The 27,111-nt window shown below is 37.7% G+C and overlaps 1 protein-coding gene across 4 annotated transcripts in view; it reads right to left on the bottom strand.

Annotated features, from left to right (window-relative positions):
• FCHSD2 (FCH and double SH3 domains 2) overlaps positions 1–27,111 on the bottom strand; it is a 352,645-nt gene that overhangs the window by 198,926 nt on the left and 126,608 nt on the right. For all 4 annotated transcript variants that reach the window (XM_027848012.1, XM_027848010.1, XM_027848011.1 and 1 more), the window contains one exon: positions 5,156–5,232. In XM_027848012.1, coding sequence (XP_027703813.1) covers positions 5,156–5,232 — 77 coding nt within the window. The remainder of the gene's footprint in view (positions 1–5,155; positions 5,233–27,111) is intronic.

The raw sequence follows: 27,111 nt of genomic DNA, 5'->3' as shown, positions 1-27,111 counted from the left end.
TATGAGAATAATACCTGCAGTACCTACCTCACAGGATTCTTTGGATGATCACATGATGAAAAAACATTTCGAGCATTATGCAAACTTTCAAGCACTACATAAATGTCAGCATTATTATCCTGGGTGTCAATTACCTATCATTTATTTTTATCCTCTATTTTGCAGTCTAAATATCATTCTCCTTGGAATACAAAACAGACACTCAAATCGTATCTGTGATCTCAGTGATCCCAAAGTTGTTTCCTACAGTTCATACTGCAATATCCATATCTGTCTATCATCCTGTGAGACTCTTGTACATGTCTTCCCTTAACTTGATCACAGGCATGCACCCAATGTGCTTGTTCATTTTCTCTTTACATTGTGAGGTTGTACTCTGGCTCTGTATCCCTTAACCCTGGCCGTATAACTAACCCACATTATATTCCAATCATTTTTTTTGATGACATTTTATTCCTGTCCTTCATCCAACTTCCTCATTGGTTATATGCTGCAACCTGCTCACACACACTGTGTGTTTCTCCATTGCCCTCTGTGTGATATTAGTTTTTAATTACTTTAGAGATTTGTATTCCAGCTCTCATTGCCATAAAGGAGCACCAACAGAATTAAGGCATTAAAAATGGGATATTTAGAAGCAAAAGAAAGAATTAATTAAGCAACTCTGCTTTCTCTGCTATCCTAATGCCACTCACAACAAGCAATGGTCTTTATCCCTTCTTTGATTCTATTTCTTTTCTCCAACACTGCTTTAAAAAAAAAAAAAAGACTCCTTTTTGTTCTTAATTTTCCTAACTGGTGCCAGCTTATTCTAGTCCTATTGATATGACATTATGTATTCACCCTCTCTTACTCCCCCTCACTTCCACATAGGCTTCTTAATAAAATCTAAATTGGTTGATGATCTCTGTACAGCCACACTAATATTCTGCAGGCAGCTCCCTCTTCTCTTCTTCAGAATGGTTTCTCTTTGTTTCCTCTGAATTTCTTTCTATGTACCTCCCATCTTTCCTGAGCAGAGTTCTAGAGAATGGGATTCTATGTTTTCTTTTTTAAAAAATTCTTCCAAACTTGTTCTCCTCAAATTTATGGTAAATGTTAGACTGTACCCTTTATCACAAATTGAATAGTCACTGTCCACTTCCTGATAACCCCACTCCCCATCAAGATTCCCATAATTTCCATCCCAAGAACTAATAGCTCCTTATTAGAAGAATCATATCCAAAGTAGAAGCTCCTCTCCTTGATCCTACCAACTTTTGAAATGATCAAGGATGAAATTATCATTAAGGTAAGAAATTAAGAGCTGCTCTGCTTTTGGCAAAAGAAATATTCCACTACATGTCCAAATAACTGAAAGCCTCCATTACTACTTTATCATGCCTCTGTGCTAGGACCATATATCTGTTTCCTAAACTCTTCACCAATTTAATTTTTTCTGTCCAACTGGTTGTAGTATATTCCACTGACAGTTGTCACTTCTGTTTTTACCTCCATTCATCTCCACCCAAATTATTCCTACCATACTTCACTTTTCCATACCATCTTTACTACATAAGAATATCTCCTTAATATACCATGCTACTCTGCGAATCTCCCTCCTACCCCCTTTACCCATTCTGTTGTTTTTTTAATAAGGTATCCTCTTCTAGAGGTAATCCTAGCATTTGGTCTCATTCTACCAAGTTTCAGTGACACCTAATAGGTTGAATTTACTTCTTTATGTTAAAATATCTGGCTCATCTTGCTTGTTACAACCATGCTTTGTGCATGTGCAAAGACATCTGAGGCTATAGATTTTGTTTCCTGCAAATTTTTAATTGTCACTACAGCTATTCTTCCTACAATATGACTACTTTCTGTGGTATCCAATGTGCCGGATAGGTTTAGGCAATTTTTCCCCTCAGTTTTCCCTTCCAGGTTAACATTCTTTGGGTTACGTTGGCAAGATTCTTGACAAAACCATTCTTACCAGCTCTTGCTAGGTATACACTATCCCTGACCAATAGTCTTTCATTTCCATATTTTAAGTCACTATTTAGAAACTGATTTATCAGGTAATTATTTCATACACTTGTATAGTGGCAGTTTTCAAAACTCTTTCACATATAGTATGTCAACTGAATTCAATACAAGGCCCCGGAATCAATGGTAGGGGATGTAAATAGATAAAAACTGAATGGTCTCGGGGCAGCTAGGTGGCGCAGTAGATAGAACACTGACCCTGAGGTCAGGAGGACCTAAGTCCAATTTCGGCCTCAGACCAAGCACTTGACACTTACTAGCTGTGCAAATCACTTAATCCCAATTGCCTTAAAAAAAAAAAACAAGAACAGAATGGTCTCTACTCACAAGAAGTTTACAATATGGTGAAGTGTAAGTGGGGCCTGATAATGGAGCTCTATCCTCAGATCATACGCACTATTCTGCGTGGGGCTGTTCATGTCAAAGAGGCTAGGGGAACATGCTTCTGGAAAGGTGTGATGAAATGTAATCGAAGGGCTTTGCTCCTTGAGTCAGAGCACAGGCAGGTATTCTGACTGTTTCTGGTCCAATGTGAAGAAAAGAACCTTTTCCACTGGCTGCTGAGCCAGAACTGAGAATGCTTTCAAAAAAAATACAAACTAGCCCAGGAATTTCCTCTTCTTTGTCTGGCTGTATTCAAATGACAGAGACCTGCTGTAAGTCTCGGGATGAGAAAAGGTTTTGGGCTCATCCACTTCCCAAACCAGGACCAACATTCATCCCATGAAAATGGGCCCATGTTCTGTGCATTTGTTCTTTCCCACTTTGAGATTAATTAATAGCTAACATTTATATAGCACTTACTATGTGCCATGCACTGTACTAAGTGCTTCACATTATCTGATTTGAACCTCACAACAATCCTTTGAGGCAGGTGCTAGCATTATCTTCATTTTACAGATGAGGAAATTGAGGCAAACTGAGGATTAAGTGACTTGTCCAGGGCCACACAGCTAGTAAGTGTCTGAGGCTGGATTTCAACTCAGCTCTTCCTGACTCAAGGCTGGGCATTCTATCCACTGAAACACGTAGCTGCCCTGATGCCTTATAGGTGCTAGACAGAAACTGCTTTAAGTTTGAGCCCACCTTTGCACTAGAATGATAGAAGTTAGGGGAGAGTATGCCCCCATGTGTTAGGAAGTGTTTGTACCTCTCTTCTTGCTACATCTTCACAATTAATATGTCTTTGTAAAAAAGTATCAACAACCTGTCCGGTTGAGGCTTGGAAGAACAACCAGAACGTGGCTTGAGCCAATAGCATTAGAGAAGAATCATCCCAATCCCTCAGGGGTACCTCTAGAACCCAGAGGGAGAGACATAGCCATCTTGCTCAAGGACTCAATCATCAGCAAGAATTAGAATGAAGTTCCTTAGCTTAAAAGAGGTACAGAAGGAATAGGACATGTACACAAATAAATACAACCCAATAGAGAATTTAACAACACCAAGTGGCAATCAGTCAGTCAACAGGCATTTACTGTTTACTATGCATCAGGCATTGTGCTAAGCACTGGGCAATCTACAGATAGATAAACTGAATGAGAAATTTCTGGAGGAGATAATTTTTGACCTTGGAGAAATCAGAAAAGGTTCCACAAAAGAGGAAGCACTTAAGCTAGGCTTTAAAGGAAGGTAATTTTAGTCTATGGAGATAAGACGTAGGTCCTCATAGGGTATTAGATATAGATCCTTGTATTCCAGGGATAGGAAGAAGGCCTGGGTGAGTGAATGGAGATAGGGCCAAAGCATGAGCAGTCCAAATGAAGTAGAGTATGTAGTACATAAAGGAGAGTAGAGGGAAACAGAGCTAGAAAGGTAGGCTGGAGCTAATTCTAAAGGGCTTTGAATGCCAGGCTGTGGGTTCTGCTTTTTATCCTACAGAATAAATGGTCTCCAAATATTTTAGATATCCATCAAATATAAAGCAAATTTTGAGCATGTACCCTAAATATGTGTATATTTACTTATTCATAAATTACATATAAGTACTATAGTAATAATTATATATGTTATAAAACTTGCACAAAAGTAGAAATGTTTTAAAAAGATGAGATAAAGGTAAAATAACATTTGATCTTAGAGATAATAGAAAGCCACTGGCATTTATTAAGTATAGGATTAATATGGTCAGACTTACACCTTAGAAAAATTACTTTGGCAACCTTGTGGTTTGGAAAAAGGAGAGATTCAAGGTAGGGAGATGAATTAGAAGGCTACTACAACAATTCAGGAAAGAGGTGGTGATGATCTGAACCAGATATGAACTCAGGTTTTCCTGACTCCTGGCTCATCACTGTATCCATTGTCCCACTTAGCTGCCTCATTGATGGCAGGAAGACCTGAATCCAAATCTAGTCTCATACTAGCTATATGATCCTCGGCTATTTCTGAGGAAGAGAAAGGAGGTCATTTTGGCTACACTGAAGAGTGTGGAAGTAGAAGTAATGTACATTAAGGCTGGAAAGACATATTGGGACCAGGTTATAAAGGGCTTTAAATACTAAACAATAGTTTACATTTGATCCTCAAGTCAACAAGGAGTTCATTCAGTAGGGGATTAAATAGTAAGATCTATCCTTAAGGAAAATTACTCTGGCAGTAGTGTGGGGGATGGAGTGGGAGGTAGGAGAGGCCTAAAGCAAGAAGGCTAGTCAGTCCAAAGTCCAGTGCAATAATCTGAGTAAGAAGTGATGAGAGACAAAACTAATGTGGTGGCTCTACGAGTAGAGAGAAGGGGTCAGATTTGATAGATGTGACAAATATGTGCAGTAAGGGAACAAGAATAACACCAAGGCTATGAACCTGGGAGATTATGAAACTACATAAAGTTGATAACTGAAGCTCTAGGAGTGAATGATATAACAAAGGGAGAACATGTAAAGTACTCCTGAAAGACCTTTCTTTCCCAGGCCATTTCATATTTCTGGAAGGATCTATCCAATTTCAATACACCTCCAATGATAGGCTTTAGCTACAAAGCCTTCTAGATTTTTAGAAAGATACATAATTTTAATGTCATTCAGTAAAGGTACTATCCTTCCTCCGGGAATTAAAATGTCAGTTTGTGAAATGGAAAGCAAAAAAGCTGCCATTTAAAAAAAAAATTATCAAGACCCACTTGCTGAATTACCTGTAATCATTCCGATCGTCAGCTTTTATTCCGGGCCAATCTTTCTTCAGGTACTGACTAGCCAATTTCTGGATGCCCTATTGACAAAGGAGGGAAGATATTTTTCAACGTAAGTATGAGGTCATAAAGGAAGCTCTTTCTTAATAACAAATTCCTCCCCTATATGCCCTTTGTACTTCCACAAATAAAACATGATTTTGCTCATGTTGATACCTATTTTCAGAATCAAATTTAGAATAATTTGCTATGAAAGCAGAACCACACCAGCTATGTTCCATTTCCTTCCAGCTCTTATTTCACTCTTCAGGAACAGAGTGAGTTTAAGGCTTAGAGATTTTAGGCTTTATGGAGCTGCTTGATGTGCTTCTTAATTCAGGAATCCACTAAATCTCCTAATAGGATCAAAGATTTAGAGCTGGTGGGGGTTTTGGAAGTCACTTAGTCCAATCCCCAATGGCTTCCATTTAGATAGCACTTGAAGGTTTACAATGTTGCTACGAGGTAGTTAGTGTAAGGACTGAATTTTTTGTGGAGGGGAAAACTAAGGCTCAGAGACACAGAAAGACCACCATAGTCATATACCTAATAAACGGCAAAGCTAGCATTGAAACTCAGACTTGCCCCATGTACGTGTATGCTCCCATCAAACCCTCTCCCTACTGGAGTGGAAGGACAAATTATCCAGGGTCAAGTAAGTCCTGTAAACTCAATTTCCCTCTAACATGCTCCCAATCACTAATTAAATTTAGACAGTATCAGAAGGGATCTTAGAGACCACCAAATCTTAACGCCTTGTTTGAAAAAAGAAAAAATGAAGCCATAAAAAGGTAAAGGGAGGCTTTGATCTAGGTGATGTTAGTGGTGCAATTGGGGCTAAAACAAGGGCTCTTCTAATTCCTATGGGTACTGGGTTTAAGCATTACTGACAGTATTTGATGCATGCTGATACTGAAAAAACAAACTTCAGAACTATTTGATACTGAGAACACTCCAAAAAGATCGGTATTCTCCCCTGGGACAGGTCTAGTAGTGAGTGCTACTCAGACTGATGAAGCCTGATATCTATCCCTTTTCCTCTCCCAACCTCACCACCCTAGCTCAGGTTCTTATCACCCTTGCCTATTTATTACCTTATCGTAACAGCCTACAACATTGGTGTCCCTGGTTCTAATCTCTCCCTCTTCACCCTGGCCAAAAGAAGCTTCTCTAAACTCCTATTTAACCACATCATTCCCCTGCTCAAAAATATTCGCAGGCTCCTTCCTTTTAAGATAAAACATGATGTTCTTAGAATAGATTTCATGCCCTTCAGAGCACGGCTCCAACCCTGCCTTTCCAGCCTTACTTCGTTTCCATGCTCTGTGTCCTGCTGGACCACTAGCAGTTTCCCTAACTCAACCTGAGCACTCGGCCCTGTAAATTCCCACAGACTGTCTCCCAGGCCCAGAACTTGATCATTCCTCATTTCTACCTGTTAAACAATCTTGCTTTTTTCAAGACTCAGCCAACTTTAGGGCCATGTCCTTCAAGAAGCCTTTCTGAAAGTGATTTCTTCCTCTCCAAGTCATTTGGTATAGATTTATCCTTTGTCCTAATCACATTCTACTTTGTTTCATACTTATTTATGGCACATGCTGTATCTCTTCTATTAGGCTGTAATCACCCTGAGGATATCGACTGTTTAATTTTTCATCTTTATATCAGAACATAGCAAAGTAAATAAATGAATAATACTACAATTTTATATGATGCTTTAAGGCTTACAGAGTACTTTCTTTAGAATAACAGTATAAGGAAGAGTAGTAGAAATGTTCAATCTTTTTCAGAGACGGAGAAACTGAGGCTCAAAGAGTTTAAGTAGGTCAGGTCACACAGCTACTAGAGTGTCAGAGCTAATCTCTGAACCAACTTGATTTTAGTTAATGCACTTTTTAGTTTACTCTGTGGAATCTGTTGAAATAGTAGTTTCCACTTTCATAGTGCTTTAGAGTAGGGTGCTTTACTCACAACAAACCTGTACAACAGGCAGAACGAGTAGTATCCCTGTTTCACAGATAAGGAAACTGAGGCTTAAGAATGGTTAAATGAGTAAATATTGTTAGTATCAAAGCCAGTACTGGAATGTGAATATCTATCTCCAAGCCTAAAACTCACCAGCATAACATGGTTAGCCTAAATACAGCTTAATTTCTTCAGTTTTTAAGCATCATAAAAGGTATCTTTTTAGTTTTATATTTAATACCTGAACTTTATCTTAAGTACTTTATTTGTATGGATATTCACAAAATTTCTTCCTTTCTTTCCCCCAGATAGCTTTACTCTAAAATAGTCAACTTACGCAACCATCTGGTTTTCCATCCAGAGCCAGCTTCGCTCATCTTTTATATTCCCAATCCTTTCTGGCCCCTTGCTTAAGGATGACTGTGATGAAGGATTATCTCACTGGTAAAGTTAATTGAAATCTAGATCTCTTGAAATACCTTTTCCAGTAATTCTTCCCCTTTATAAAGGAAGATGATTTATAAGTAATTGAAGGGTGATGACATGCTTAGAGCTCCCTTCCTTCTGAAGTTACAGGTTTTGGATCTTGAGCACTTTTGCTCCCTTCTAAGGGCGGGGCAGCAGCTTCAACCTGCTAATATTTTCTCTACCCTACGGAATAAGGTACTTAAGGGCACAACCTTGGAGAAGGGTCAGTGACTCAATACTTCAGCAAGCTTGTGTGGGTCTTCTTCCCACTGACAAAACCTATAACCCTTCTACAATTTAGGAGATGGTCTTCAAGAGTTGCTGTAACTGAAAAATCCATCCTCTCATGGCTATCCTACTAATAAGCCTCCAGTGGCTGGGCTGGTCCTCAGATGACAGATACACAAGGCCCTCATGGGTCTGACTTCAAGCCTTTCCAGATTGGTAGGATCTAACAGAGTTTTTCTCTTTCAGCATAGTCTCTGAGAACCCAAAGCCATCACCCTACCATAACAGATCACTGGACAAAGGCTTCCATGGAGGAGGCACTAGGGAAACCAAAATACAAGCCAAACAGTCTCTGCCCTCAAAGACATGACATTCTATTGTCCATCCATGGGGCATACAGCATGTATAAAGGTTAACTATTATATGAGACAAGGAATACTGGGGGCAGGGGCAAGATTTGGACAAAATGCTTTTAGAATATATGAGTTGAAGTAAATGGGGATATTTTATTTGAATAAACTCACTATTTATTAAATGTTTAGTATGTATAAGGACACATGCCAGGCACTGGGGACACAAAAACACAGAGATTAAAAATTATATATTCCTTCCCCTTAAGGAGCTTACATTTTACTTGATAGGAAAATGTCATTTGCCTAGAAAAGTATAATACAAGGGAAGGAATGATGGAATAAAGGAAAAATACAGATAAGGTGTTCTACTGTGGCAACAAAAGATTTTTCTGGGAGGAGGCAACACATAATATCTATCTTCAGATATCTGAAAGGATCCCCTGGAATAGAAGTATTGGGCTTCTTTTGCTTCCAGTATTCTTATACTTTATATCCCTCTATGAACTATGTGAACCAGCTACATTGGCATTCCTGTCAGTCCTCCCCCATCTCCATGCCTTTGGACTGACTGTCCCTAGGCCTGGAATATTCTGGCTCCTCACTTCTACCTCTTAGTTTCCCTGCCTTCCTTCAAGTCTCAGTTCAAATCCCCTCTTAGGCAAGAGGCCTTCCCCTGTCCCCTCCGTTGCTAGTGCCTTCCCCTCTGGCATCACCTTCCATCCAGTCTGTATAGATGTTGTATGTACCTAGTGTTGTACACGTTGCTTCCCCTACTAGAATGTGAGCTCACTGAGAGAGCTGGGACTGTGGTGCCTTCTAGTTAACCCAGAGCTTAGCACATAGCCTGCTCCATAGCAAAGGCTTCATCAATGCTTGCTGGCTGACATACTGGTTCAGAGAAGAAACAGAAACAATAAAAGTGGAAGGTCTAAAGGTAGATTGTTGCTTGGTAAGAAATAAATTCCTCTCACTAGGGCTATCTACAAGTGAAAAATGGACTGCCTCAAGTAGTCCTCTCCCTATCACAGAAGGTCATAGGTCACAGGATAATAGGAAGATAGATTTAGAGGTCTAAGTGACTTTAAAGGTCATTTAGGACAAACCCTTCATTTCACAGATGAGGAAACCAAGGCCCAGAGAGGTTAAATGATTTCCCATGGTTCTAAGGGCAATAATAGAAGTAGGAATCAACCTAAATCTCTAACCCCACATCCAATGCTCTTCCCATGCAATACATCACCTCTCTTCAAATGGAGGCTTCTGACCACTCTTGTGGTCCATAAATTGTCCATAAGGACAATTTCTGTGTAGTTAGGGTTATTCTGAGGTCTCTGTCAACCATGAAATCTATGATGACAGAATTAGTACTCCTGGAATATCTATAGAAACTTCGGCTGAATAGTGATGGACTGACTAATTTCACAGTAGCATAAGTGACCTAAAATAATCTAAACATCTTTAAACATCTATGTAAGCCATATAAAAACAACTAGCTTCCTATCTCCCCTAGGAGACTGACGTTTATGGAATTTTAAAAATTCATTAAGTTCTTTCTTTCTTCCTTCCTTCCTTTCTTTTACAAATGATCAGTTGAATAGCAGGGGTAAAAGCTAAGTTCATGGTTTGTACCTGCACATATTAATGAATTTAATTCCCTGCCACAGAGTATAAAGTTTAAAGTAGAAAAAGAAAATCTATAACAGCTGGCAACCCTGCATGAATTCATAAGCCCCTTTCCTAACTCACTAAATAATTTCTATAACAAGCAGGAAAGTGGACAACTAAGGTAAAGAGATGTCAGTTTAAGCATATGACACGTGAATTATATTTCTTACCAACTGAAGGGACTTATAGAAATTCCTACTGTCTCTCTCAAAATGAAGCACTAAGTCATTTTTACCAAATGTGAATTAGCTTCCCTTTGAAAGGAAGCACTAAGGGAGTGTGATTATAATTATGAAATCAAGTTCTATTCCCTATTCTGCAATCACTACTATAATCATTAATGCCCAGTCTCACACAATGATAGAACTAGAAAGAGCCCTTAAAGTTCATTCATGCCACCCCATTTCTTTTACAGATGAAGAAACTGAGGGCCAGAGGGGGAAAAGATATGTTCAAGGCCCTAAACTAGTAAGTGGCAGAGTTGGGATTAGAATTTAGGCCTTCATGATTATTAGACACCACTGTGTTTCCTTTAGGTTTATTGAGTGTTTACTATATACATTTTTTAAAAATTAGGTCCTTCGGAAAGGACTTAAAAACGGGTGTCAAAATATAATGTTCTAATCAAACAGGAGCACTATCTTTTCCCTAGAATAATAATCAGAATTTCATGGTTTGAAGGGGTCCCAGAGCCATCTGGGATATCCAGACACCCCCAAAAGAATTCTTACTATAAAATATTAGTTATCTAGCCTTTGCTTTAAAGACCCCCAAAGAGCTACAGGTAGTTACTACCTCCTGAAGCAGTCAATTCTATTTCTTCATAGCTTCTAATCATGAGTGGACTCACAAATATTTGACTACTGTTTGGGGTTGGAGGAGTGGGTACGGACTACTTGATATACTTTTAAGTTTAATCTTACCTTTAGTCGTTAATCTTAAGGAAGTTTAATTTTAATGAACATTTTCTTCATCACTTTCCTAAGTCTAGACAATCAACAATATAACAAATCAAGCCCAGACCAGTAGCATTTGCCAATTTCAGAGGGGTAAAAGCTCACACTGAAAATTTAACAATAGGCTCTTAAGAAAGAGCCAATAAGAGGTGGCCCCAACACACTCCAGGCTCTAAGTGTCTGGAGGTTTTTCCTGAGTAAGCCCAAAACGGCATCCATGCAAATTCTGCCCCCACCCCCAAGTGCTCTGAGGGCAAATCCACAGTCTTCACAACACTGTATCATTCATATCCCCACCTATTAAATTATAAACTCTTTTCAGTCAGGGATTGTGTTGTTTCTTCTGTTGTTTTTTAAACATAGTTACATAGATAGCAGCAGTGCCGCTAGCCCTCCTGATAATGAAATATCCATGAAAGAACAATTAAGGCTTACTAATCAGTATTATTACTTGTCTGAAAAACATTTTGAAATTACAGATCACAGAATGTAGAATTGGAAGAGAACTTTAGATATGACCTAATTCACACCCTTCATTGTGTATACTGCCTTCTTAAAATGTCTATTTTTTTTAATTTGCTAGGAATTTCAGGGACTTAATGACATTTGTAGTAAGTGTATCAGAATCTCACAACTGTCACAGAAGCCAGTGATGGAAGCCTTCATTTAAGTCCCTTCCTAGAGAAGTAAGGGTCCTACCTTTCTGTATGTCACACTGAAATCCTCATACAATACTGAATACAGGTGAGTACTCAATCCCTATTACTATATAGGCTCTTCAGAGCAAAGGGACCATTGGAAAAACACCTGCCTCAAGAAGCCTGCTGTGGTACATTTTGGTCTCTTGCTTTCTTTAACTTTACAACTAAAGAAAGTCCTGATTAAGTAAATATGCAATTTTCAGCTTATAATTTCTTTAACACACCCCCCTCAAATCTCACTTTTAAAAACTCTTCCATTTGAAATTTATCCATATCAAACTATAGCTATTCTGCACTAAACTGTGAAGGTGGTAATCTGTTGGCATTCCACATTATGATACTATTTGTAGGAACAGGAGAACCTTACTATTATCAGTACTCTCTGATGACTTGATTTGTAGCTTCACAATGAAAGTAGGAATAATTATAAGGAGCTACAGCTGCACCTTCTGAATAAACCATCATCGTACACAAAAAATATCAATGCTAGAAGAACCTTAAAAATAGAACATCAGAGCTGCAGGGAACCTTAGAAATCAACAGAAAAAGACCAAAGAACACAGCATGCTGGGGCTAGGAGGGACCTCAAAACTGGAATGTCAGAGCTTAGAGAGACCTTATAAAATAAAATGCATAATATCAAAGCTGGAAGGAACCTAACAACATAGCTCACATTAAACAGAATATAACACTGGTTAGCCAAAGCTTAAGTCAAAGAATCAGAATCATAGAAATTTAGGATGTAAAAGCACCTAATTGGCTATCTAGTCCAAGAAATACCTGAAAAAGCATCTCTACTCTTATAAAACCAACAAAGTCATCCAGTCTCTATGAGATGACCTCCAAGGGGGCAAGGGAACAGCATGGACTTAAGAACCATTATCATCTTGGTTCCCTCTTTCCAGAATGCTCTCCAACTTGTCAATGTCCTTTTTAAAATGTACCCAAAACAAAACACAATACTGCTGATGTGGTCTGACTAGGGCATAGGATGGCAAGACTACAATTTTCTTTTTGCTAGACACTCTCTTAATGCAGGCCAAGTTTGTTTGAATGTCTTCTTTTTTGGTCTACCATATTATATACTCATGCATCATTAGCTTGTGACCCACTGAAACCCCTAGATCTTTTCCAGACAAACTGCCATCTAACCATATCTCTCCTTGTTTGTCCTTATGAAGTCAACATTCTGAAACCAAGAATAAGACTTTCCATTTACTCTTAAATTTCACCTTATTGGATTTAGTCAATTTTTCTAGCCTGTCAAGAACTTTTTAGTTCCTGATTTTGGTTTTCAGTTTGGCTATCCCTACTAGCTTTGTGTCATCTGCAAATTTGATAAAAATCTTATCAAAGCCTTTATCAAAGTTATTGTAATAATGTTAAACAGCACCAAGCTAAGCACGAGAGATCTCAGGACTAGTCAACATTAAATGATAAATCTGAATCTAGCCAATCAGTTCTAATTCCATTTAATCGTAGTATAGAGTAGCACACATCTTTCCAACCCATCCCGAAAAATAGCACAGGACATTCTATTAAATGCTTTTCTTCAAAGGTGCCTTATGTAATATTACAGCATCACAGTGATCTATCACTCTGGGTTAGTCTAGCACGATCTGTTCTTGATGAAGCTACGCTGGCTCTCTATGATCGCTGCTTCCATTTCTAAATGTTCACTATTGGGGGGCGCGCTAGGCAATAGGGTTAAGTGACTTGCCCAGGGTCACACAGCTAGTAAGTGTCAAGTGTCTTGAGGCCGGATTTGAACTCAGGTCATCCTGACTCCAGGACCAGTGCCCTATTTACTGTGCCACCTAGCTGCCCCCTAAATGTTCACTATTTCTCTAACAACACAACCTAGAATTTTTCCAAGAATCAAAGTCAAGCTCATTAGATATAGACTGCAGATTATTCTCTTTTCTTCTCTCTTTTTTTTTTTTTAAATCAGGAGGGGGCAGCTAGGTGGCACAGTGGATAGAGCATCAACCCTGAAGTCAGGAGCACCTGAGTTCAAATCTGGCTCAGACTAAACACTTGACACTAGCTGTGTGACCCTGGGCAAGTCACTTAATCTCAATTGCCTAAATTCTCCAGTTCTACTGCATCTCCCTCATTTTCCACAATTTTTCCAATATTGCTGATAGTAAGTAGCTCAGTAATTCTATACATTGGTTCTCTGAATACAATAAGCTAGGTGCTCACAACATCTCTTTATTTATATTAGATAGCAAGTCTAGTCCTGCCTATGTCCTGAATCTGACCCATCCTGACTATGTGACCCTAAGTTAAGTCACACCTTATTTCTCAGTGCCCTAGCAAATTCTCTAAGACTATATGTTCCCCCAAAAGGGCCTATCTGTATTAGGGTAGGAAGTCCCTCACTCAAGGCTTCCTACACTGACATAATCACAGGCTCAGTTTAAAAACAAAAAATTAACTCTTAGTTATTTTTGTTCTGTCCTTTCCAGCCCAAAGATAAAAAAGAAGTAAACTAGGAATTGAACAGCATGGCTTTCTCCTTCCGCCAGTTATTATCACACCATCTATCCTCAGCAATGGGTCCTTTACCTCCTTTGATCCTCCTCTTCTCCTCCCACATAGCTCAAACATACCTGTTGATGCTATCCCTTCAGCTTTCCTTTACAACTTCAGTGTTCACCAGCATTCACTCATGCAGAAAAGTAGGTTAGAACCAAATTGTAGCTGAAAAAGCAGCTAAGAGTTGATACAGACCCCTATTAAATCAATCAATCAATAAATCAATCAATTAACATTTAACACTGTTCTTAGAGTCATGCCACACCTTTGGTCACATTTTCCATTATCCAAGCTTCCATCTTCCGTACATATCTTTTTAAAATTTAACTTCTTTGTGAGTTTCTTTTTTTTGCATGCACATTGGTATCTTGAGACAAGCTCTATTATTCCCCCTCATCACATTTATTTCCCTTTATGTATTAAGAATTTGATTCTTGACATTCCCCCATCCCTTTAGAGAAGACTTTTCTTGTAGGATTTGGTTCATAAGATCTTATTTGTTATCTCTCTGGGCCCTTTGAAATCTACTCTTTCAAAATCTAAGGTGCACATCAGATTGTGTCTTCATCTTTATCACAAACTCTAAAATGAAGCAGTCAATTCTGGCTACAAGGTTCCAATTTTTTTTATCCTAGGAATCATTCACTCTATATTAATGAGAATGAGATTCAAAATGGAAATTCCCTTTGATGATTCCTCCACTTTTTGAAAATGATCATTAAAGCAAGTCAAGAAATTAGTAATTGTCCTGCTTTGGACAAAATAAGAGCGTATGAATAGATGTATGGACGACTGAAGTCCTCCATCAGAGGAAGATAGGTTTCTTGAAAAACCTGTCGACATCAATTGTCTCCACTTCTCCCCTAACTCATTTCTTGATCTTATGTGGTGTGGCTTCTGATATCATCACTCAACCTGAAACTGCTCTTTCCAAAGTTACCAATGATTTCTTAAATGCCAAATCTAATGGTCTTTTCTCAATCATCATCCTTCTTGACCTCTCTGTAACCTTCAACACTACTGATCTCCCACTCTTCCTAGATACTCTCCTTTCTGTTCTTGTAAAACCACTTTCTTCTGGTTCTCCTCCTACCTATTTGATGACTCCTTCTTGCTCTCCTTTTTTAAGAACTATTCATAGGTATCCCCAGGTCTGCCCTGAAACTCTTCTCTTTGCTCTGTATACTACTTCCATTAGTATCAGCTGCCAAGAATTCTACCATGCAGATGATTCCCAGATCTATACATCCAGGCCTAACCGCTCTCCTGAGCTCCAGTCTCATATCACAAGCAGCTTTTTAGACATCTGGCAACAGACTGTCCTGAAGGTATCTCAAACTCAACATATCCCAAACTGAACGCATTATCTTTTCCCTGTCCATATCTCCTATTACATATTTTCTTACTCATATATTCTACTATGGCATTTCTTCAAACTTCTTCATTAGTTACATACCAAAATCTGCTCACACCCACCACACACCTCTTTCTGCTGCCTTCTTCATGACACTGATGTTCAATTTTTAAGAAATTGTTGTGTTCTCACTTAGTTTTTAAAAGATAAGCTCTTGCTTTCAGGAGAAGCTTGAGATCATAAAAGGAGTTTTAAAATTTCCTGAAGGCAATTGTCTGCTCTCTTCCTCTATTTTAATTCTGACCACAACTAATTCATTTGTATGTTTCATCACCAGATATACATAAGATGAAAACCACTCTTTAAATGGGTATAGATCTCTTCCAAAAGAATCTGCCAATTTCAGTGGTTTAACGCAGATAGCATATTGTCATTCATAAAACAACATTTGGAGACCTCACAATCCAAAGGGAATCCCTCTTCAACATGAGCTCTGTGTTGGATCTTCTCCACCACTGTGATGAACACTGTTAGCAAACATGTATCTTCCTGTTTTCCATGGCTTAGGTATCTTTCTCTGTCTTTCAGATAGCTTGTGAATCAATCCCTCAATGCCCTCAGAACTGTATTGCCTCCAGCATATATTTCCTCTATATACCTTGGTCCCAAAGCCAATAAAAATCAGCAGCAATAGAACTTATTTCTAACTCCAAGTCCAGCATTCTTTCCAACAAAGCAGACTTTAAGAACTAGAAGGGATCTCAGAAGTCACCCACATCAACCATCTTACTTTTCAGATGGTACCCAGGGAAGGAAAATAACTTGTTCGACTTGTTCAACATCATAAAACCGGTATTTAAACAGTATGGCCAAGTGCCCTAGTCTTTCAGCTCTTACTCCAGAACTGTTCTCATTGTGCCACATTGCCTTGTTTTACTTCCATCCCTACTTGAGTCTGGACAGCATGTGAGAGCCTCCTTGTTCTTTCTTTCAATGATTTGCTGTTTTACTCCAGCAAGTGAAACAGTACAAAGAAGGCCACTATTGACTTAAACTGGAGAATGTACTGATTGCTTAACCTTTGGCCCAGTGGACACAGGGGGCAGGGCAAAAAGTATGGTCAATTTGTATGTAGGTTATTCCAGATCTAGTTCTTCTACTCAGGTGATAAGCAAAAGAAAGAGTTTTAGAACTGAGATACAAAGGACTTGGGTTCAAATTCTAGCTCTGTCATTTATATACTAATGAGATCTTGGGCAAGTCCATTATATTCTCTGAGCTTTGGTCTCATCTGTAAAATAAGGGGGTTGGTCTAGAATAGAGATGTTAAACTCAAACAGAAAAGGATCCCTGCAGACAATATACTGACTTAGAAAACCACTAACATTATCTCTGTTGTGTTGTATTTTTATTTATTTTGTTAAACATCTTCCAAGTACATTTTAATCTGGTTCTGGCTCCACCTGGAAATTTGCTGCAGCCAGGGGCAAGAAGTAAGTTTGACACTTCTTGTCTAGATGACCTTAATGGTCTTTTCCAGATCTAAAATACCAAAATATCTTTTAACTCAAACTCTAGTTCTAACATCTTTCCCCACAAAAAGGTGCTAGCCTTTCTAGCTTTATTTCATGCTACTTCACCCAGTCAATACTTAGCCAAACTGAACGCCTCTATATCCCTGGAATAGGCCATAGATGTATTCCTCTCTCCATTCAGTCAGCCAATAAATATTTATTATTATTATTATTAACATTTTATTACTATGTACCAGGCACTGTGTTGAACCTCGAGAATACAAATACAAGAAGAAAGACGGTTCCTGTTCCTCAAAAACTTACATTCTAATGGGGACAAGGCAACTCACAAAAGGAAGCTATAAAGGGGAAATGAAGGTGCCTAGTGCAAGGTCAAGGTAGAAAAAGTACAAGAGAGAGTCCCGAATGCACCCAGGAGAGGAATGAAGACATAGCTGGCCTGGGCTTCTTCCCTAAAATGGAGGTCTGGAGAGAACCACCCACGTCATAGGAAGAAGCCTCAATAGAGGAGGGTTGTTCCAATGTGTGATTCACAGAGCTGGAGAGAGTTACTTAAGGAGAACTACAGAAGCTAAATGTGATTGAAAATGCTTTTCCTGCTAGTGACTGGAACTCTGCTCAATTGGTGGTAGTTCCTCTACATCAGACTGGCTTTTAGTGATAAAGTCCAGTGTTTTAATTATATTTTTGGACTGATTTTTATAAAAAAGACATTTATACTGTTCTCTCTGCCTGAAACATCTTTCTACTTTCTTGGTCCCCATCAGCTCTTAGTGGCTTCCCATTCAGCGATCCTCATTTCTGCTTCTGTATGTGTCTTTTATATATTTATATGTGTAAAGATTGTCGACCTCATTAGAATATAAGCCTTTTGAGGCCTTTTCATCAAGAAAGCCTAGATGTCATCTCTTTCATTAAATGTCCCATTATCCCCACCCCCATTCCCCACCTCTATAGTATTATACTCTGTTTTTCTATAACAACTATTTTTAGCTGCAAATCCCACATCTGGTGCCTAACTAAACTAACTAAAATCCAAAGCTTCCAGGTCAAAGAAAAAAGTACTACAAGCAACAAGAAAGAATTTAAGTATCAAGGAGCCATAGTGAAGATCACACATAATTTAGCAGCTACCACTACAAAAGAGTAGAGCGCTTTGGATTTTAGTTATAATGTTCCTGGGAAATTGCACTTGGGAGTTTCTTTTGGGAGGTCACTGGCATATTCTTTCTATTTCCACTTTGCCCTGTAGTTCTAAGAGATCTGGAAAGTTTTCTTTGAGATTTATGAACTATGGTATCTACGGTCCCTTTTTGGGGGGTGGGGGAGGGGAAGGACATAGTGTTCAGGTAGTTCAATGATTCTTACATTTTTTTTTCCTCAATATATTTTCCAGGTCAGTTAGTTGTGTTTGGTATGACATTTGCACTTATATTTTTTTCTATTTTTTTCAATCTTCTTATTTCATTTTTATTATTTCCTATTGTCTCATGGAATCACTGGTTTCTATTCGGTCCATTCTGAGAGTTTGTTGCTTGGGCAAGGTTTTGTACCTTTTGTGCCAAGCTTTTCATCTCTTGTCCAATTCTTTGTCCCACAGTCCTAACTTCTTTTCCAACATTTTCCTCTAACACTACTAGGAGAAGCCAGCTCCCAAAGAGAACAGATACCCTACACATACCCTATAATGCTCAAAATCCAAGGATTCTTAACCTGGGCTTCGGAGACTCCCAAAAAATGTCACTGGATAGATTTCAAGAGATCTATGAAATTGGATGGGGGGAAAAATCCTTTTTTTCTTTCGAATCTTATGTATTTTTTTATGTATTTAAAAATATTATTCTGAGAATGGGACCAAAGAGCTTCATTACACAAAAAAAGGCCTAGAAGGGATTCTGAAGGTCAACTAATATAACCCCAGACTTTTAAAGAGGGGCAAAAAATTAGGCCCAGCTTAGAACTTTGTAATGTGTAGTACAGAAAATAAAACAGAGAACAAAGCATAATTTAGGAGTCCAAGGAAGAGAAAAGAAAAAAGACTATCTAGTCTGCTTTGCCAAGTGTCTTCAACACTTTTGGTGCCCCCTCCAGTCTTGTGTAACATGTCACCATGCTGAATAAGAAAATAAGACACAGAAACTTGAATGACCACCCAGAATTTGAAATGCTGAATTTAATTATTAAGCACCTGCTGTGTGAAAGGCCTCGTTGCAATCATTAGATTGTGAGTGCTTTGAGGGCAGGGACGGTCTGTCGCCTTTCTGTGTATTCCTAGTGCTTAGCACAGTGCCGGGTACATGGCAGTCGCTTAATAAATGTTTATTGACCAACCTATCACTTAACAGAAGGAAAAGACAAGAACATGTATCATTATGATGTCTATGTGCTCCCTAACTCGTTCACTAATCCTTTAAAGTACAACCTGAACACCATCTTTCCTTGATCATTAACAAACTCCCTTCCAACCCCACTCCCACAGTCTCACAGTACTTTGTACCTCTCTATTGAATACTTATAATAATATGTATTATTTAGACTATATTTGTGTCTTACTCTTCTACTAAAGTTTTAAAGTCTTTGACAACAAGAGTCATCTTATCTAACCTGTGTATCTTCCCTGTGATAGGGTTATGTATGCAGCAAGTATTTAATGAGTGTTGGTTAAGTTGAAATGAGGGCTGCAGGAAAAGTGTTATGATAAATTAAATAAGTTAAAGAGCATAGGATCATTGATCTAGAGTCATCTAGTCCAGCCCAGTCAATTTTACAGATGAGAAAATTGTGTCCCAGAGAGGTTAAATTACTTGTCCAAAGACATTCAGATAGTAAGCACCAAAATAATGATTTGAACTCAAGTTCCTTTGATTCTAAATCTAGCACTCTTTCAACTTATGAGGAAGAAGGGATTAGAGGAAGGTTGATGGAAAAGATGGTGCTTGATCTGGGCCCTGAAAGAAGGGAGATGTTAGAGGCCCAGTATATTTCTTAATATTCTTTTGGCCCCAAAGGCAGAGAGACTTGATCCTTTTTGATCATCCTGAAAAAGGAAAAAGGATAGCCCAAATATTTAACAAAATGATCTAACAAACATAATCTTACTACAATTTCTACCGCCAAGGGAATAAAATATTGCTCTGTTGTGTGTGTTCATAAGGGCACTGAAAACTGGCAGACTGCCTTAGTCTGGCTATACTGATATTAGGCTGCCAGGCAAAATTTTCAAGAATTGCAAACATAAAGAACAATAGAGTAATTCACTCAAAGTAGGTGTTCAATAAATGTTAAACTGAATGTATCAGCTTAGGCAAGGGGGAAAAAAAAGGACTTCCCTCAATCCCTGATGGTCTATAAACCAGCCTCACTGGACTAATAAAAGCTAATGGTAATTATATTTCAAATGTGTTTCTGCTTTAGTACCTCTCTCATACTTAGGGCCCTTATCTTCAGTTATTCAGTATTTGCGTTCCCGTAAGAAATAATAATAGTGACATTCATTTAGTTATTCTTCAAACATTTATTAAAGCCTACTAGAAAATATAACAGAAATGGCTGTGTTTACATAACAAAATTGAAATCTGAGAAAAAGGAAAAGTAAAGAAAAAGTGAGAAACTGACACTTGTAACCCTATTTTTCCTTCCCCTTGGAGAGTGTCCCTCTAGTACTATTCTGTGGCTTCTGAATACTTCAGAGTTTTATCTGATAAAATATTTGACGTAGGCACTGACCACTCTTAGAAGCAACAACCATAAGAGGTTCATTCCTCAAAGCTTAAGTTCAAACTTTTATTTGATGAATCCTTATGCTAGGAAGATGAGATCCTTCTCTGAGCATCTTCTACACATTCACAGAAGGTCCTTTCGACTGCATTTTTTTTAGAAAAGCTTAGTAAAAGAAAAAAAATATCAGATCAGTCAGAAAACTAGGGTACTAGTTCAAATTATACAATGCTAGCTAAGTGACCCTGGGCAAGTTACAACCTCTCCAGACCTCAGTTTCTTCATCAGTCAAATTAAGGTATTGGACTATAACATCTCTTAGGTCCCTTAGAGCTCTAATTCTATGATCTCACTAGAACTTTGTTTAACTAAAAATAGCGTCTGATTGAGGACAATGAGATACCACTTTAAAGATTCTCTTCCCCCCAAAAAAACATTTCTCATACATATATCTAAACCATAGAAAATTGCTTTAAAAATAATAACAGATTATTTTGTTGCAGGATACTGCTTATTGATATCAGGGAGGGAGACAGAATCTGTGACTTCTTTTAAGACTCAACACAAAGCTAGCAAAAATGTCCAGGTAAGAGGAAGCAGTATAGCTCAGCTCTCTCTTACAACTCTAACAAAGACTGAGTAAAAGCACCATATTATATACTGATCAATTAGTCATTTTTCTAGCCCAATCAGCTTAGAGAGCTAATCAAAAGTCTGAGGCACTGCGAAAGGGGGTATAGAAAGTCTGGTCAGAAAGGATCACACAGGGCCTTCCATCTTGTGGCTAGGGCTTGTAATTGTGCTACCAAATAACAAACAATCATAGATCTAGTCCAGATAGGGCCTGAGTACAAATACATCCAGAGAATAGAGATAAGAGTTATCTGGCAGTTATGTTGCTTAGACCCTGGTGGATCAATTAAGCCTGGTCTGAGGGCTACGTACTGGACAGAGGCAGGAACAAAAGCAAAAAGTAGCTTTGTGACTCTGACCAAGCCTGGGGGTCATGGACTCAGCCTATGAACCTATCCAGAGACTTCTAGCTGAGTAACTCGGAAAGGGAGCTCAGAACAAAGTGAAGCCTGTAGCTATGTCACTCTGAATCTATAAAGTTTTCCACTTGATAAGACTGGGCCATGATCAGTCTGCTAGAACTCCAACCAGAGACAAGTCTAAAGTTTTGTCACATAGATCCTGCAAAGCTCAGACCAGGACAGCAATCAGCTTTTCTCTGCTAAACATTTATAGGTCCTAGTCCTGAGCTGCCTCTGAAATCTCTGAAGAAAAAAAAAACTCAATGTTCAGAGAAAGCAACAAAAGGACCCCAGAGAAGGAAGGCCTCAACATTCTCTCCAGAAGTGCACAGAGCCTAAGTCATAACACAAAGTATCAACTGGAAAAAATAAGGCTAAAAGAATGAGTTAAATGCTAGCGCATCGTTGGTGGAGTTGTGAACTGATCTAATTATTTTGGAGAGCAATTTGGAACTATAGCCCAAAGGGCTATAACGATGTGTATATCCTTTGACCCAGCAATACCACTTCTAGGGCTGTATCCCAAAAAGATACAGGGTCCTGAAAAGGACTCACATGTACAAAAATATTTATAGCAGCTCTTTCTGTGGTTGCAAAGAACTGGAAATTGAGGGGAGGCCCATCAATTGGGGAATGGCTGAACAAGTTGTTGTATATGAATGTAATAAAATAATATTGTGCTATAAGAAACGATGAGCAGGCAGACTTCAGAAAAACCTGCAAAGACTTGTATGAACTGATGCCCAGCCAAGTCAGCAAAACCAGGAGAACACTGTACACAGTAATAGCCACGTTATGTGATGACTAACTTTAATAAACTTAGCCCTTCTCAGCAATGCAAGGATCTAAGCCATATCCAAAAGTCTCATGATGGAAAATGATATCCACATCCAGAGAAAGAACTATGGAGTCTAAATGCAGACTGAAGCATACTATTTTCTCTTTTTTTTCTTCTATTTCATTTTGTTTCTTTTCTCTTGTGGTTCCTCCTCTTGGTTGTAATTCTTCTTTACAACATGACTAATGTGAAAATATGTTTAACAGGAATGTATATGTAGAGCCTATTTCAGATTGCACGCCATCTTGAGGAGGAAGGAGGAGAGGCAGAGGGGAGAAAATTTAAAACTTAAAAGCTTATGGAAGTGAATATCGAAAACTAAAAATAAATAAATTTTTTAAAAAAGGGCAGGATTAATATTTACTGTCCAGATTAACAGAAAAAGAAAAAGAATACTTAAATAACTTTATCTTAGAAAAAGAAATTTTAAAAGCCATCAGTGAGGTCCCCAAGAAAATAATTTCCAGGACCAGATGGATTTACAAGTGAATTCTACCAAACATTTAAGGAAAAATTAATCCCAATACCACATAAGCTATTTGAAAAAATAGGTAAAGAAGTCCTACCAAATTCCTTTTATGACATAATTATGGTTTTGAAACCTAAACCAGGGGGAGTAAAAATAGAGAAAAAAAACCTATAGACCAATTTCCTTAATGAATATCAATGCATAAATAAATGAATGAATGAATGAATAAATGAAGTACTAGCAAGAAGACTACAGCAATATATCAAAAAGATCATACATTATGACCAGGTAGGAGTCATACCAGGAATGCAGGGCTGGTTCAATATTAGGAAAACTATCAGCATAATTGACTATATCAGTAACAAAAACAACAAAAATCATATGATTATATCAATGGATCCAGAAAAAAGCCTTTGGCAAACTATAACTCATTCCTGTGAAAAACACTAAAAAGCATAGAAATTAAGAAAACCTTTTAAAAAATAAGTAGTATGTATATAAAACCAAGAGCAAGCATAATCTATAATGAGGATAACCTTGAAGCCTTCTCAATAACATCAGGAGTAAAGCAAGGACGTCCATTACCACAACTATTATTCAATGTTGTACTAGAAATGTTAGCTATAGTAATAAGAAAAGAAAAAGAAATTAAAGGAATAAAAATAGGCAATGAGAAAATAAAACTATCACTCTTTGCAGATGATATGATGATATATTTAGGATTAGGGAACGAACTAAAAAACCAGTTCAATTAACAACCTCAGCAAAGTGGCGGGATATAAAATAAATTCACATAAATTATCAGCATTTCTATATACAACCAACAAAAACCAGGAGGAATAGATAGAAAGATAAATTCCATTTAAAATAACTGCAGACAATATAAAATACCTGGGAGTCTTCCTGGGGTTAGACAAATCCAAGGACTATCTGAACACAATTACAAAGCACTTTTCACACAAATAAAAAAAGATTTAAACAATTAGAGAAGTATTAATTGCTTATAAATAGGCTGAGCCAATATAATAAAAATGACAATTTTGCCTAATTTACTTATTCAGTGCCATGCCAATCAACTACCAAAGAATTATTTATTTATCTACAAGAACAAAAGATCAAAAATATTAAAGGAATCAATGGGAAAAAATGGAAGGAAGCCAGCCTAGCAGTTCCAGATTTCAAACTATATTACAAAGTGGTAATCATCTGGTACAGGCTAAGAAATAAGAGTTGTGGATCAGTGGAATAGATGAGGTACATGATACACAGTAGTAAATGACCACAGTAATCTAGTGTTTGATAAACCAAAGATCAAAGATTTTAGGGTAAGAATTCAACATTTGACAAAAATTGTGGCAAAGCTGGAAAGCAATTTGGCAGAAATCAGGTACAGATCAACATCTCACATTGTATACTAAGGTAAGTTCAAAATGGATAGATTTAGACATAAACATTTAGACACAAGTAAATTAAGGGAGAGAGAAAAAATGTAACTGTCAGGTTTATGACCTAACAAGATACAGAGAGTGTTATAGGAAGTAAAATAGATAGTTTTGATTATATTAAATTAAAATAGCTTTTGCACAAACAAAACTAATGCAACTAAAATTAGAAGGAAAATAGGAAACTGGTAGGAAATTTTTTACACTATGTTTCTCTGATAAAGGCTCCATTTCTCAAATATATAGGGAACTGAGCCAAATTTATAAAAATACAAGCTATTCCCCAACTTGATTAAGTAATCAAAGGATATAAATAGGTCTTTTTCAAAAGAAATCAAAATTACAAATAGATACATGAAAAAATTGTCTAAATCACTGCTGATTAAAATTAAAACAACGCTAAGATACCACCTCATACCTATCAGATTGGCTAACATGAGAGAAAAGGAAAATGATAAATGCTGGAAGGGATGGGGAAAAATTGGGACACTAATGCATTATTCATGGAATTATGAACCATTCTGGAAAACAATTTAGAACTATGCCCAAAGGGCTACAAAAATGTGCATACCCTTTGACCCAGCAATACGTATTCACTTCGTGGTCTGTATCCCAAAGAGATCATAAAAACGGGAAAAGGACCCACACGTACAAAAATATTTATAGCAGCCCTTTTTATGGAGGCAAAGAATTGGAAATCAGGGGGATGCCCATCAATTGGTGAATGGCTTAACAAGGTGTGGTATATAAATATGATGGAATACTACTGTGTTACAAGAAATGAAAAGCAGTAAATTGTATTATAAAGCAGCAATCATCAAAACTACTTGGTACTGGCTAAGAAATACAGTGGTGCATCAGTGGAATAGTTAAGTATGCAAGATACAGTAGTCAATAACTATAGTAATCTATTGTTTGATAAACCCGAAAGAAAAGAAAAGAAAAGAAATAGCAAATAGTATGCTTCGACCAGCATTTAAAGCCCGTAGTTCTTTCTTTGGATGTGGATAACATTTTCCATCATGAGACCTTCGTAGATGTCTTAGATCCTTGCATTGCTAAGAAGGGCTAAGTCTTTCAACATTAGTCATTGCACAATGTGGCTGTTATTATGTACAATGTTCTCCTGGTTCTGCTCACTTCACTCAGCATCAGACCATGGAAGTCTTTCCAGGTTTTTCTGTGATAAGAACTCACTATTTGATAAAAACTGCTAGAAAACTGGAAAAGAGTATGGCAGAAACTAGGCATAGACCAAAATGTCACACCCTATACCAAAATAAAGTCAAAATGGGTTCACAACTTAGACATAAAGGCTGATACTATAAGAAAACTGGGAGAGGAAGGAATAGTTTACTGTCAGATTTATGGAGAACAGAAGAATTTATGACCAAACAAGAAACAGAGAACATTATGAAATGCAAAATGGATAATTTTGATTACATTAAATTCAAAAGTTTTTGCACAAGAAAACCCAACATAACCAAGATTAGGAGGGAAGCAAAAAACTGGAAAAGAATTTTTACACCCAGTGTCTCTGATAAGGGCCTCATTTCTAAAATATATAAAGAACTAACTCAAATTTATAAGAATACAAGTCATTCCCCAACTGATAAATGGTCAAAGGATATGAACAGGCAGTTCTCAGATGAAGAAATTAAAGCTATCTATAGTCATATGAAAAAATGCTCTGAATCACTATTGATTAGAGAAATGCAAATCAAAACAACTGAGGTACCACATCACACCTATCAGATTGGTCAACATGACAAAATAGGAAAATGAAAAATGTTGGAGAAGATGTAGGAAAATTGGAACACTAATGCATTGTTGGTGGAGTTGTGAACTGATCCAACCATTCTGGAGAGCAATTTGGAACTATGCCCAAAGGGCTATAAAAATTTGCATACCCTTTGACCCAGCAATAGCACTTCTAGGTCTGTATCCCAAAGTGATGATCAAAAAGGTAAAAGGAACCACATGTACAAAAATATTTATAGCAGCTCTTTTTGTGGTGGCAAAGAATTGGAAATTGAAAGGAGGCTCATCAATTGGGGAATGGCTGAACAAGTTGTGGTATATGAATGTAATGGAATACTATTGTGCTGTAAGAAATGACGAGCAGGCAGACTTCAGAAAAACCTGGAAAGACTTCCATGGTCTGATGCTGAGTGAAGTGAGCAGAACCAGGAGAACATTGTACATAATAACAGCCACATTGTGCAATGACTAATGTTGAAAGACTTAGCCCTTCTTAGCAATGCAAGGATCTAAGACATCTACAAAGGTCTCATGATGGAAAATGTTATCCACATCCAAAGAAAGAACTACGGGCTTTAAATGCTGATCGACGCATACTATTTGCTATTTTTTTTCTTTTCTTTTCTTTTCTTTTCTCTTTCTTGTGGTTCCTCCTATTCGGTCTAATTCTTCCTTACAACATCACTAATGTGAAAATGTTTAATAGGAATGTATATGGGGCAGCTAGGTGACACAGTGGATAGAGCTCCAACCTTGGAGTCAGGAGGACCTGAGTTCAAATCCGGCCTCAGACACATAACACTTACTAGCTGTGTGACCCTGGGCAAGTCACTTAGCGAAGAAGACGAAGAAGAAGAAGAAGAAGAAGAAGAAGAAGAAGAAGAAGAAGAAGA

Source organism: Vombatus ursinus, unplaced genomic scaffold (assembly GCF_900497805.2).
Source record: "Vombatus ursinus unplaced genomic scaffold, bare-nosed wombat genome assembly UNPS02005659.1, whole genome shotgun sequence".
In the NCBI taxonomy this organism is placed as follows: Eukaryota; Metazoa; Chordata; class Mammalia; order Diprotodontia; family Vombatidae; genus Vombatus; species Vombatus ursinus.
This window is presented reverse-complemented; position numbering and strand designations above follow the sequence as displayed.